This window comes from Typopeltis vanoorti, chromosome 20, assembly GCF_054136105.1.
Source record: "Typopeltis vanoorti isolate ZY-2024b chromosome 20, IOZ_Tvanoo_1.0, whole genome shotgun sequence".
Classification (NCBI taxonomy): Eukaryota; Metazoa; Arthropoda; class Arachnida; order Uropygi; family Thelyphonidae; genus Typopeltis; species Typopeltis vanoorti.
In genome coordinates this window covers 67,949,367-67,964,443 of record NC_143568.1, presented here as the reverse complement: position 1 = coordinate 67,964,443, position 15,077 = coordinate 67,949,367, and the positions used below count along the sequence as shown (strand labels likewise).

The window sequence follows — 15,077 nt, the reverse complement described above, 5'->3', positions numbered from 1 at the left end:
AGAACGTTTGTTGTCCCTGGCAATAATATCTATATCTATAGAGCATGAAATTGCAAAAAATTTGAATTTTGATAGCGTTATAAATGATTTTATTGATAAGCGCATTAGGTTAAATGAAATTTAATATATTAAGATTTCTTTTAAATCTTATAAGTTGTTATACATATATTTCATTCTTTATAGTAAAAATGGATATTATTTTCATATTTTTATATCATTATTTATATTATTAAATAAATCATTGTTCTGGCATATTATATGATAATGTGTACTTACATAATAAAATAATATATCATGTACATACAAACACATTTATTATTATTATGTGACACCTCCAGGGAGTCCAAAGACTCAATGAGGGAGAGTGTGCCAACACCATCGAATGATTGATTCCCTTCCAACTATTAACTGCACTCAAACGTGATTAAGTTTTTGCGAGCGATTAATAGCAGAGGCTCTACCAATTGACCAACTTTGCTTTATTTTTTAACTAATTTTTTCCCTTTACTTAAATTGATGCTAAAGTGCATACTTGTTCATTTTTATGTGCATAAATATTTTTCATATTTGATTTAATTAATTAACGAGATATTCTTCCAATTTCTCGTTAAAATTTCCATAAATGTTACTAACTTTCAGGGGGCCCCGCAAAATGTAGAAACGGACCTGTGGTTAACATAGGACTCATTAAAGCCATTAGCAAGGAAGGTGGAGGACCTGATGTAAGTTATTTCCCAAGACAACAGTGCTTTAGTAGAGCACACCACAGGGAGCTTGATGTACCAGTGTCGTAATGATGCCAGATTTTTGACAAGAATGATGATGCAGAAGAGCATGAATATGAAGTTCAGTATGGGCTGAACAAGGCAATTTGATTCACTTCTCAAAAATGGGCTGAATGTGGTGGTGAATTTTGGTTAATTTTTGTGATGAAATCTTGAAGTTCTCTGAGGGAACCAATCCAAATAGCAAGGACATCATCAACACACCTGTACCATAAGGATGGTTTAGGAGAGATGCTGTCCAGTAGGTGTTGTTCGAATCATTGCCAAGTGCTTAGCAAGTGTTAGAAAAAGAAGACTAACTATGGTTGTATTCTCAATTTGCTGGTAAAGTTTATTTTGACATGTTAGTCATTTGTATGCTTGTAGAAGGATAATTGTGAAACCTATCAAGACACTGTCTGAATCTGAACTCAAGTGATGGATTGAAATTATTCCTATTATGGGAAATAGTACTTCTCCACATATTCTGTATGCAGTAGTTTTTCTCATTAATACTTTGTCTTGTTTAAATTTGTACAGTTTGGACCTTAATGTATTTTAGAACATAGAACTCTATATCATGTACATGTAACTCATGAGTATTCATCATTAAATTTTCTAGTTTTCTCTTCTCCTTGTTTAATTTGAAAGTCATGCTTGAAGATGCTCTTCATACTAGGGTGAAAATTTTGTGTCAAATAAAAATTCTTACATTAGTAGTAAATCTGTAGTGAGTTATTTATCTAGTTATGATTTCCATTCATTGCATAATTCAGAAACAAAAACTGAATGCATCTTTGCTTAAATATTGTGCAACATCTGTTGGTCCAGATAGTATCTGTTATAAAATGTTCAAACATTTTCATCTGGAACTAAAAGGAACTAAAAATTCCAATATACTGTTATCCAATTTCTCTATCTGGCTTCTGCAAATATCATTCACCAGCTGAATGTCTAGTCCAAGTCTTCCTAAAACACTAGTGCTGAGTATCAATTTTCTTTGACATGGAAAAAAGTGGACAACTCTGCTTGGAGATTTGAAATACTGAGTGACCTGTGTAAATTTTGTTAAATCTTGAATGAAGATATTTCAATAAGAACTATCTCATTTGGGATTTAACAAGTTTAAAACACAAAGGGAATATGCTTGTATCTAGGTAAAAATTTGAATAACTTAAAAATCTGTAAAGTAATGTATTTTGACAAATTTTGATAAGTATGTATGTGTGTGTGTGTGTATATATATATATATGTGAAATTACTGCCTGACTTGTATATTAGCAATGGAAGAAAGTTTTTGTAAATTATGTGTAGCCAAGTAGTAATACAAGTTCAAAGTTTGCGAGCCAGACACTGGGATTAGTGAAATAGCCTAAAGCAGTCACGTACACACAGAGCACATGTGCGCGTGGGGTTCTCGGAAGACGCTACAGGAGAAGGCAAGATCCACTCGCAGAAGAATTCAGTAACATGTGGAAATACGTGCCACAAAAAGGGTTGCCGTTAGGAGTAGATTATAAGAGCTGGGACCATCCAGCAAAGCTCTCTTGCTCTTGTTCTCGCTTTCGGGTTTGACATAGGTGCCCGTTATTCAAGGGTTGCCACCTGAGTCATTCACAATGACTAGCAAATGAAAGGTTCAACGTAGCTGTGTACAGATGGAGAAGTAGCGGCCAGGTAGCGAGCTAAATGAGTGCAGTTTTGTCAGTGTGCTGAGAAAGCCTGCATAAGCTGATCGATGTGCAGTACCATTTGGTCCAACCTGGGCTAAACTATTCCCATCTACACCAGAGAGGAAAGATCGTTATACCAAGATCCAAGCCAGGCCCAGGAGAATCAACAGTCCGGACAAAGAGTTAATCTGAAGACAAGAAATTAAAGGTTGAGAGAAAAGCTTGATGAAATAAAGGATCTGGTCAAGTACAAACCTTTAGTTAATTTTGTATGAAAAAGAAGAGTCGTTGTGTGTTAAAGAACAAGGACACTCATTAATAGTACTCTAATTAATTTATAGGTAGGACTGTAATATATATTCAAAAAGATGAATGCTTCAGATCTAGTTATGTGTTTCAGTGTATGTTGTGAATGTTAATTAGGTTTGATGTGTTATAGCATAACCTTAAGTACAGATAATTAAACTAATGCCTGTAGGAAATTGTAGATAAAGGAATTGAAAGGGCAAACCACTAAAGTTCGATAGTAATGTTTCTTGATAAGGTCTTACTGTATAGATTACAGTTTATCACATGTTAATTTCTCTAATCTAGGAATATGTTAGCTTAATTAAGTGTAAATATTTTGCCAAAATGTATAATATGAATTTTCTTAATAAACCCTTGTGCTTTTATCTAATTAGTTGCCTGATTTAATTGAAGCCAATGCACCACTCATTAAAGTTCAGGCCTAAGCGGAAGTTAATTGTTTAGTTAAGACCATGACTGCAAAGAAGGTTAAATACAGAAGGTATTGATATTTGGAAACTAAGTATATATGTAGAACGATTGATCAAGTGCCTGTCTGAGAGTTCACTCCTTAACGGAGAAGTTTTCCAATCTAAGGGCTCTGGGTGGCACAGCGGAACAAATAAATTTTCCCAGGACCTTAAGAGGAGGTAACTCCAGATTTTTGCAGCTAAGGAATTGGCTCTACTCAGAGACAATCCGTTTGTTAATTTAATTCGCACATGTGACAATCTAAGTGGCAGAAGTACACATAGATCTCTATATAACCAAATTAAAATAAAGTAAGAACAAAATAATAGATTATAACAATTTTGTCTCAGAGGAATCTTCCTTCTGTTTCTGAACTTTTTATTGAACTGAATCTTCTAAGTATGAACAATTCTCTCTCACTCCTATACCCAAGCAGAGGGAGCCCCACAAATTCAGTTTTTAGTGTCAGGTTTTTTGCAATCAAGGTTACCTTGATAACTGAACAACTTTCTCCAACTATGGATAAAGTCATTTGTGTAGAGGCAATATATGACACTCATAGAAAGACAGCTGCAGATAGATCTCTGTAGATCATCTTACAAAGTGTACACTTGCAAATGGTTCAAGTCTTCCAACACAAAACACTGTATGTATTTTTTACTGCAAATATTGTCTTCACTCCGAGCTAGAACTAAGACCAGGTTTAGACCAGGACTAAAATTAGACCTAGTTTAGACTAAGACTAGGATTATTGGTCCAGTTTCGACTAGGACCAATAATCCTAGTTGAACAAGTTTAGGGCTAATATAATTACCAAAAACTGACTCTTTTATCTCATATATGCCATATGCAAGATAGATGGGGACATGAACAATGCACGTTCTTTCAATCCTAACTTCCACCTCTTGGAGTGCAGAACAGATGATCTTTACTTAACATATATTAAGCACTTATCAGATCAGAACATGATCCACCAAGCAGCCAGATTTGCAGCAGAGCATTTCAAACTGCACAGTCTGTATGTCAAATGAACCACCTTTGTCACTGTGATGTCAACAGCTGTTCTTATTATATGCTACTAAAATAAAATCCTCGCCAGACCATCCCACACCAGCCTAATTTTGTCCATGGTGGAAGAATTTTTGTAATACTTATTGAACTGCATATGTCCTTTTGGTTTGTGAATAAAAGCATCATTAGAAGAGCTCTCTAGATATCAGGGAAAACAACACTGCACTGCCATTGTATCATATCTACATACTACCCATGCAGCTTTTCTTTATACAAGTTAGCCAAACATCCCCTCTGCCTACCACAGCTCTTTTGAGCTCAGTCAGAATACTCTGAATTTGTGAATGTTTCGTAGATGAATGCAAATAAGAATCCCTAGTAGGATCTGCTGCTGTCTTCTCAGTCAGTATAATGTCTAATCAGATCTCAGAATGTAGACTTGACTGCTGAGGTGCATGCCATAGTACTTCTACCAACTACATAAACATTACAAGGTGCATTACTGTACAGACTTGCAAAGCTCTCTATAGGCAACAAGTCTAGTATCTAGATGCTGGATCCACGACAACATCTCATGTTGTCGTGGATCTAGAAATGAGGTTGTAGATATTGCAGCTAGGTCAGCTCGTTTGCTGAGATGCTCTCATATTCATGAGAGCATCTCAGCAAACACTAATTACAGGAATATTATAAGACAGAAATTGTTTTCACTTTGCAAGTATTATGGAATAGAAAGTAGCAACAACTCAGGCAAGTAGCTTCAACTCGGGAGTTGAAGTTTAGGGGACACATAGCAAAAGTGGCAAAATCAGTTCATCAAATCACTTGGTTGCTGAAAAACACTTTAACGAGCTGAGCAAGAATAACTTGCTCAGAGACAAACAGGTTATTGTTCCTCTGTATCGATCCATCTAGACTACTGTGCCCAGATATGGGCGTCAGGGTTTTTTCTTGATGGGGAGGAGGCGGAGAGGATCCAGAGATGAGTGACCAAGATAATAGCAGGCCTATGGAATGAAACTTATGAGAAAAGATTGAAGATTTGTGGGCTGCAGAAATTGGTTGATAGGCAGAAAAGGGTGATATGATTGAGACATTCAAATTACTGAAAGGGTTTCTATAAGATTAATTCAGAAGATATTTTTGAGAATAGGACTGGTAGTGGTAGGACTAGGGGCCATCCATGGAAGCTTAGTAAGAGTGTGGTTAGCAAGGGTGTTAGAGCTAGGTTTTTTACTTGGAGAGTGGTAAATGAGTGGAATAAGCTGCCAGAGTATGTTGTGGGTGCCATGACTGTAAATGAGTTCAAGGTGAGGTATGATAGATACTGTGTGAATGTTGAATAATTGTTCTTGACATAATGTTGGGCCTCCCTCGATGAGTCTAAGGACTCCTTGGAGTTGTCCGTAATAACTACCAGATCAAATCTGAAATTAAATTATGATAGTTTGGTCTGTGCAAGGGGAGTATAGAGAAAGTTATTCTTGCTCAGCTTTGCATAGGTCACGACCATCTCGCACATTTGTTCTTGCTGACGGGTGATATGTCTATGTGCGAGTTCTGTGCTTTATCCATTGTGTGTTAGTTGATTGCCTTCATTTGAGCATAGTCACTATTCTAGTGCTTTTAATATTCATGATCGCAGTTCATAGTATGAATGACACCAAACGAGTAAAAAAAATTATTTTTTTACTCTCTTGGTGAGTAAAAAAAAATTATTTTTTTACTCACCAATAAAAATTTTTTTTATTGAACTTGCTAATATTTCACCGGTTTTCTTCCAGCATTCATTTTGTTCTTAAATTTTTATAGATTAACAATTGTAAATGTATATGAATTGTATATAGATTGTATGCATTGGTTGTATTTATAGGCTGATTGCATGACATTTTTATATCATGCAACTACCAAAATGTTTCAGGCATTCCAATCTTTTCTGTTAGTGGTGCTGTGTGCAGCCAACATTTGCATGTTTATCAGTGCAGAGAGAGAGTTGTCAAGCTGTATGGGTTAACATGCAATGTGGAAATTATAAGAACCATGTAGCTGTAATAGCACTTCATAAGGTAGGAATGCAACCACTTGTTGTTGTTTGTAACATGCTGAAAACACCCGAGATCAGTAGGATGTTTGTCTATCAGACTATTAACCATTATAATAATACAGAATACATATCTGGCTGCCAAAAAACAGGTTGATCACACTGCATTAGGAGATACAGCAGCTTGTGAGGATTGTGAAGGCATGCCTCTGCTGTAATCGTGAGAATGCAGAAAATGTTGTGAGAGATGAATGTTTTACAGAGAACAATGTACAATTTTACAGAGTAAGTGATGACCTGGAGGTGAGAGCCTATCATTGTTTTACTGGACACTAACACCACAACTATGTGGCAGAGGATGATAAAATCAAAGGCACTTCTCCAGCAGTAATAAACAATGGACACAGAGATAACCTCTTTACAGACAAGAAGATTTTCACCATTGAAGATTCATTTAACCACCAAAATGATTAGGTATATGCCACGTGGTTTGGTGGGAGGGGGTGATATATTGGGTGGGTATCCAAGTTGCATTTCTGGGAGAAAGGGGTCAAAACCTCTGCCAGAGTATATCAAGACACCGTTCTGGAACCTGTGGTATGGCCCCTGAACAATGTCTTGTTTCATGGAAGGCAGTGGACTTTCCAACAGGACACAGCCCCTGCACACAAGGTGAGGGCCACACAACAGTAATAGGAGGAAAATGTGCCCGACAACATATCACCATCAAACTGGCCATCTGGAAGTCCTGATCTGAATCTGTTGAACTTCAAATTCTTGTTGGAGATGGAGAGAAGTTGCAAGAAACACCACCCCAGCATTGCTAGCTTGAAGGTGGATTTGGAGTGAGCAGTGACAGCATTTCTGCAGGATGTTGTGCATGCCTCCACTGATATGTGGCCTTACAGACTTCGTGCGTGCATGAAGGCAAAAGGAGAGACATTGCAAACATTGAGTGCTCTTATAGCTTTCAGCACATGCAAACCACGGTATACTTGTGGTTTGTATGTGCTGAAAGCTGTAAATGATTTACTGATAGATTAAAGCTTTGTGCTGTTCAAGGTGTAACCATATTTATGGCTAGACTAGGTATAAACAAAGAGTATTATTAATATAATTATGGCTATTATAGCCTGTTTTTGTTTAGGAGTGACCCTTATTTTAATACATTGGCTAACATTACTCAAAAAAGGGGTATATATATATATATATATTTTTAGGCCATTATGGCAGAATAAAAGAGGTGGAAAAATTTTGTACATACCTTGTTTTTGGTTCTATGATGCTTTCCAATTCCAAGATCCTGCTGAAGGTTGTTTATAAAGCGGGGAGGGGGGGGAGGAACATGGGGTGTGTGTTTTGACGCGGGAAATAAGTTTGGCAGCCTTGACATAGCCCTACACTCATTCTGACAAGGGTCTGACGATGGTCAGATGACGACCGAAACGGTCCACACCCCGTTAACCCCTGTCCCAGTTTCCACATAAGGATACCCTTCCCCCTCGTTTCACCCCCCCACACAAAAAATGCAGCCCTAAACAAAATAATATATATCTATATATTTATATATATATTATTAATAGTAATCTGGGTTTCCAAACTTATATCCCAGTGTCAAAACACCCCCCCCCCCCCATGTTCCTCCCCCTCTTTATAAACAACCTTCGGCAGGATCTTGGAAATGGAAGGCATCATAGAACCAAAAACAAGGTATGTACAAAATTTTTCCACCTCTTTTATTCTGCCATAATTGCCTTCTATACTCACCCATAATGCCCTAAAAAAAAAAAAAATATATATATATATATATATATATATATATATATATATATGTGTGTGTGTGTGTGTAATTATATGCTTCAACTCGGTTGTTGTGATACATTTTTAAAAATAGATTTAATGACTTAAAAACGGAGATTATAAAGATTTAATAAGATTAATACAACTAGTTTCGGCTTATAATAGCCTTCATCAGGTATTCTTAAAGGAAGAGAATAGTAATAAACATTGAAGTATCTAAAAACTTGAAAATACAGGTAAAATATCGCCACACATAATTGATACATAAAAAAACATATTTTTTCAAGTTGTTCTAACAGACGTGCCATTGTTTATTGCAAGTATGCGTGCAGACTCACGTGAACGCCAATATTGAATAACTGCAGCATGGCTATCTGGGATGTTATAACTCAAATTGTTGTTTAAGTGGACAGGATTCAGAAGTATTTCCCTTGATTCTATAATTTTTCTCTCAAACTCTATGGTGCAATTGCAATATCCCTTATTTCGGACAAACTAACAAATCTGTTGAGCAACGAATAGAAGAGCATAAAAGAGACATCTCTTACAAAAGATCACATGCAACTGCGTTATCCGGTCATTCTTTTTTTCAAATAATCTTAATGATGATCAACAAAGCCACTCCGTTTGCTGGGATAGATCAGAAAATATTTTTCGCTCTGATGATGAGTTTGAGAGAAAAATTATAGAATCAAGGGAAATACTTCTGAATCCTGTCCACTTAAACAACAATTTGAGTTATAACATCCCAGATAGCCATGCTGCAGTTATTCAATATTGGCGTTCACGTGAGTCTGCACGCATACTTGCAATAAACAATGGCACGTCTGTTAGAACAACTTGAAAAAATATGTTTTTTTATGTATCAATTATGTGTGGCGATATTTTACCTGTATTTTCAAGTTTTTAGATACTTCAATGTTTATTACTATTCTCTTCCTTTAAGAATACCTGATGAAGGCTATTATAAGCCAAAACTAGTTGTATTAATTTTATTAAATCTTTATAAGTAAGCTCGGTTTTTAAGTCATTAAATCTATTTTTAAAAAAAAAAAAAATATATATATATATATATACCCCTTTTTTGAGTAATGTTAGCCAATATTAAAATAAGGCATACTCCTAAACAAAAACAGGCTATAATAGTCGTAATTATATTAATAGTGTTTAAGAGGAGTAACATGGGAATTTTCCCAGAAACTATACTTAAAGAGTATTATGTTAATCTTCTATAGCAATGAAAAAATTCATGAGACAAGGCAAGAAATGGCCAAGAAAAAGGTATTGTTTCATCATGATAGTGCACTATCTTACATCTCTGCTGTTGTCAAACTTTGAACTTGGCTTCAGATAGTTGCTGCATCCACCCTATTTGTCTGATATGACTCTACAAGACTTCTTCCTTTTTTTTGTTAGATGAAGAGGTTATTGCAGCATATAGGTTGGAAAATAAGTAATAAAAATATAAATAATTTAAATTGATATAAATAATTATAAATATATATTATTTATATAAATATTATATATGTATAATTTATACAAATAAATTTAAACTAATCTATAGTTTGAATTAATTTTTATATGTCAGGGTACAACGAAGTATTTATCACCCCTTATGTGCTGCTCTAACCTTTGCATTGGCACAGTATGGTCTTCGCTCTTGCCAATAAACCCTCAAATTAACCCCCCCCCCATGTCCAGATGAGCAATTATAACTGCAGATTTTCTGCTGTGTTTGTAACTCAGTAACTCATATACACTCAATGGATAAAACATTAGAGATAAATACCTAATAGCATTTCGGTCGTCTAGTGTGAATAACAGCCTGTACTCTCGGAGGCATTGACTCCACCAGATATCGAAGTTAATTCCAGCCATGCCTGTTGCAGCATTGTCTACAGTTACATATTAGACGTCTGTCCCAGATACATGGATCTGATGTCTTGCTCTGCAGTATCCCAGAGAGAGAGATTCGATTGGATTTAAATCTGGGTACCTTGGGACCGCTGGATGGTCGCAAACTCAGATGAGTGTTCCTTGAACCATGTCTGGGTAGTTGTGGCCCAGTGGGGTAGTGCATTTCCCTTCTGAAACAGAAACAGACCATCAACTGCAGGATGTGCGAAGGCCACGAGAATGCGTAGGTGATCAACCAGCACTTTCTGGTGGCTCGTAGCATTTAGGAACCTCACCAGACACACTAAGGAACCTAATGTGTCACATGAGAAGGCTCTCCAAACCATCGCAAAGCCAGTCTGGCATGTCAATGGACAAAACATTAGAGATACTAATTAGCATATCAGTCTTCCTCTAGTGTGAATAACAGCTTGTAATCTCTGAGGCATTGACTCCACCAGATGCTGGATTTAATTCCAGCCATGCCTGCTGCAGCATTGTCTCATACTGTCAACATTACATCCTTCTGTCAGTTTGGTACAACTAATAACAGATTAATCAGACCAGACAACTCTGATCCACTGTGCAAAGGTCCAGTTTTGATGGTCTCAACACCAGGCGAGGTGTAATGTCAAATGATGAGCTATCAACAGTTGTACACGATTAGAGGCATCAACTCTTGTAGTCCATGGTATGCAATGTACACTGTACCCTTTACTCACTAACGCTTCTTGGGCCTCTGACATCAAAACTGGACGGGATTTGTGTCACTGTTGCCCTGGGGCGATACACTTGGGAAGACCTCGTCTGCCTATTTACCGTCTATATTCAGTTTGAGTACATTTTATTTTGCACGGGGATGACAGTGTCAACTTCCCAATTCTAATGTTTTGTCCATTGAGTGTATTAGATAAGCTACAAACTTGTGTGTCTTAGATGAGGTTACACATTTGAACCTACTGTCTTTTACAAGAATTAAACAAAAATAAAAGCAGTGCTATTTTAACTTTTTATTCTTTCTTTTTTCTTTTTAATTGATTGTGTATCTTGTTTATATTTATCAGCTACAAACAACTTGGATGAGGTTGTGCTAGTATTATATAAAGGAATAATTATATCTTCACGTCTACTGTCTTTTACAAGCATTAAACAAAGAACACATTTGTGCTATTTTAACTTATTACTTTTTTTTCTTTTGTTTATATAATTATGTATCTTGTTTATATTTATCAGCTACAAATGCTTGGATATGATATCAGCTGGGCAGCATTTAATGTCATAGAAGTGATGAGCTCCACAAAATTTACATTTAAGGTAAGTTTATTTATTTTTTTATGAATTATTATAATTCATAATGAATACTCGACAATTCTTTTGATCCATTTTAATCCATCCTCCCCATTTGTAAGTGTCCTTCTATTCCAGTGTGATAAATTTATATCATTATTAGCAGGGCTCCAGAAATACCACTTTAATCTACTGGTGACAAAAAATTTACTCGCCCATGTATAAGGTGCTAGGATCTGCAAGTTGTCTAACTATGTCATGCAGACTGAAGACAAGAGCATATAAATGAACATGCAGGTAGCTTATGTCTATGTACAAATAGGAGTATCAGAAGCAAAGTTTTGCCTTGATCATTATGTTGGGATCTGAGATTGTGGACATTAGTGAGACCTTGCTGTCATAATCAGACGTACTAACTGGTATTGAGAGGAGAGTAGGGATGTTTGTGTGTGTGTTGCTAATGATATTGGGTGATTTGAATTGAATCCAGTTAGTGTTGAGAACTGATTGTAGTACTAGTAATAGTATTTAATGTGTCAGTGAATTTGAAGCCATCTGGAAGGTGAGGTAGAATCTAACAGAATCAGTTACATAGTGGGATGTTGTTACAGACCAGGCCTGGTGGATCAGTTGCTAGTGATGAAGAAATGCATCACCAAATAGAGAGAATGGGTGCAAAAAGAGTAATCATAATGGGAGACTTCAATTATCCAAATATTGATTGGTAGCAGTAAAATCTCATGAGAAGAACAAAACTAAATTTATTGAGCTGTTGCAGGACAACTTCCTCAAGCAGCATGTGACAGAAGGAAATAAAGGTTAAACAGTGTTAGATTTGATTATAGTGTCAGAAGGTGTTTCAGTTAAAGACATGACTATTCTGCCTCTGGTTGGTGACAGTGATCACGGAGTACTCACTTGGAAAGTGAGTAAGTTTATGAATGTTCCATTCAGAAAAGGTTACATGCTGAACTACAAAGCAAGAAATTATGACCAATTAGAGTAGGAGTCAAACGGATGTGAAATCTTATTAAGCAAGAGATTCGTAAGAAAAGGATGATGTGGAAGGAATAACCTATGTGCATAATCCTCCGTAGTACAATTGGAAGAACGATGGCACATTGTGCTCTTTGTGTAAGCAAACAAAGTTTGCTTACTACATAAAGGAAACTTTGTTTGCTTACGTACACTTGGATAAAGGATTAAACTAAATTTATTATAGTCTAACCAAGTGCAAAATAAACTACCAACATCTTTCTCTAAATCCAGAGTAATTTAATAATAAGGTGGTACACCGGTTGTTAACTGGTATAGGTAAATATCACCTCTCCAGTGCTTCTGGCTTAGTATCACCACTCTGGGTCTGCCTCCCACTGATAAGACCTCAATAAAGGTCGAAACCACTCTGGGTAGTGGCCTTTCCCTTAATGCATAGCAGTATACATGTCTATAAGGAGATGTGCTTTGCATTATGGGTGATACTGAGACAAGGAGTGATGAGAACTTGATCCACCTTTGCTACAAGTTGCCAAGGGATGTACCACCTTACCTCAGTCCTGAAGATATTTTCAGGTGCAAACTTTGTTCTTACACTTGGATAAAGGATTAAACTAAATTTATTACCAGCCATATCCCACCAAATACTTAACAAAACCTTCTGGGAGTGGAGGTCTTGTTTTTGCTGAGGTTTAATCTATTCCCATGAATGAACCCACTGGGTTTGGTGCTTAGCATTCTTGTAAAGTATCCACTTTTCACTGACTACATGACTCAAAAACAAAGATTGAACCTCTCTAGAATGAAGAGCAGTGCAGATGTTGATGCACTCTCTTCGATTGTTGTTTGTCAGTTCACAAGGAACCCACTTGCTGAGTTTAGACATTATTCCAAGTTCTTGCAAATGGCGATGGATGGCTGATGATAATGAATTAAGATCTTTTGCTAAATCTTCAACAATTGGATTGGCATTTCTACTATAGTGGCTTCCAGTGTATCATTATTGAGAGAGGCAGGACGACCAGAGCGATGGGAGTCTTTCAAGCTAAAGTCTCTTTGTCAAAATTTTTGGAACCATCGCTGGCTCTTTCACACATTCAAAACATTATTGCCATACACTTCTTGCACATTTTTTACAGTGTTAGCATCATTAGAATTCCTTAGAATGAGGCTGCTTCAGCTTAGTGGTACTTATAAAGTTTTAAAAATTCATGTTTAGAGAAGCTGAGACATGTTTGAACACGTACAGTATAAAAAATGACATTATTTTGGGATGACCTGATATAAATAACAAATCCATCCAACTTTGGAATAATGTTACTACACATACCAGCCACTGAATTAGAAATCCTTATGCAGATATACGTAAACATCACTTACACATTGTATGTGCCGAATGCTTGGTCACATGCATCACCACGTGTTTCAGGCAGCTATCTAAGAATTCTGCTGGTCATAATTGTCAATAGTATTTGATCAGAATGGGAAAAGCAAAGGATCTTTTGTAGTTCAATAAAGAGCCTATTGTGAGTGCCTGTCTGATTGGTTTCTCAAAAGGTGAAATATCCCAAGTGTTTAATCAGCAGAAAAATAACTCGCTTTGTCTTAGGACAGTTTGTCATGAATGACATTACCATCATCTGAGAAGGCTTGTACAGAAAAACAGAACTTCCTGAGTGTTGCAATTGGCTGAAGGATTTAATGAAGGCTGTTTCCAACCCATATCTCACTGAACCATGCACAGGGAATTGAAGATTGGTTCTGGTAGTCACATGCCTATATGAAAAGCACTGATTTTGTAAAGAATCTAAAAGTTCATCTATAGTGGTTTCAAGAACACTATGACTGGACATTGGAAGACTGGAGAAAAGTCATGGTCTGATGATTCATGGTATACCTTGTTCTGTATTTATGGATGGTAGACAGAGTTTGGCAGGAGTCTCCCATGAAAGCAATGAACCTAGATTGCCTTGTAAACACAACTCAAGGTTCTGGAGGTAGTGTTATGGTGCAGGTCATGTTCTCTTGGTATAGAATGTGCTCTGATATTGCTGGAAGGTTGAGTGTCCTCTAAGGAATATCTGAACATTATTGCTAATCAAGTTCATCCTGCAATGTTGACTTTTTATCCAACTGGTGATGGTTGTTTCATGGACAACAGTGCTACTGTCCATTACACAAGAATTGTTCAGCAGTGGGTCAGTGAACATGACAGTGACTTCATTGGCCACCATAAAGCTCAGATCTGAGCCCCATTGAGAATGTATGTATGAAACATATTAGAAAAAAAACAGATCCAGGAGCAAAGTCCTCTTCCATCAAATCTAAGCCAGTTAAAGGGACTGTCTGGTGAACATAGGGGTATATGTATCACTAATCATAGGGGTATAGCTATCACTAATTATAGCAGCCACCAATGAAGAGGCTGGCAAACAAGTGCTGCCATCTCTTGGTACCTAACTCTAACAAGATATGTTACTGTCTGAAATAATCTGGGTACTACAGTCGATTTTCTTGAGTTTCCGGGATAAAAAAACCAGAGTTTCCGGGAGGCAAAACCCGCTTGCCCATGCCAGAGATCTACTAACTCGGGAATCGGTCGAAGAAAGGCTTAGAAAAAGTTCCTCCAGTTGGCAGGAGGAACTTTTTCTAAGAACTTAAGTCTGACTTCAAGTGACTGAGCGCAGAGGACACAAGCGCCACTGAGCTACACATGTACCCAAAATCTCCATAAGAAAGTTGTCTATAAGAGGTAATTCACTTAATAGATAATGCCTCTATTTCAATGTTTTGCATTCTCTTTATTATAATATTTTCATGAATGCTGCTCTACCAAACTAGCCATTACTG

At 36.7% G+C, this 15,077-nt stretch overlaps 1 protein-coding gene across 2 annotated transcripts in view; it reads left to right on the top strand.

Moving 5' to 3' along the window:
* g (adaptor-related protein complex 3, delta 1 subunit-like garnet) overlaps positions 1-15,077 on the top strand; it is a 563,264-nt gene that overhangs the window by 66,579 nt on the left and 481,608 nt on the right. For both annotated transcript variants that reach the window (XM_090410782.1, XM_090410781.1), the window contains exon 3: positions 11,178-11,258. In XM_090410782.1, coding sequence (XP_090266908.1) covers positions 11,178-11,258 — 81 coding nt within the window. The remainder of the gene's footprint in view (positions 1-11,177; positions 11,259-15,077) is intronic.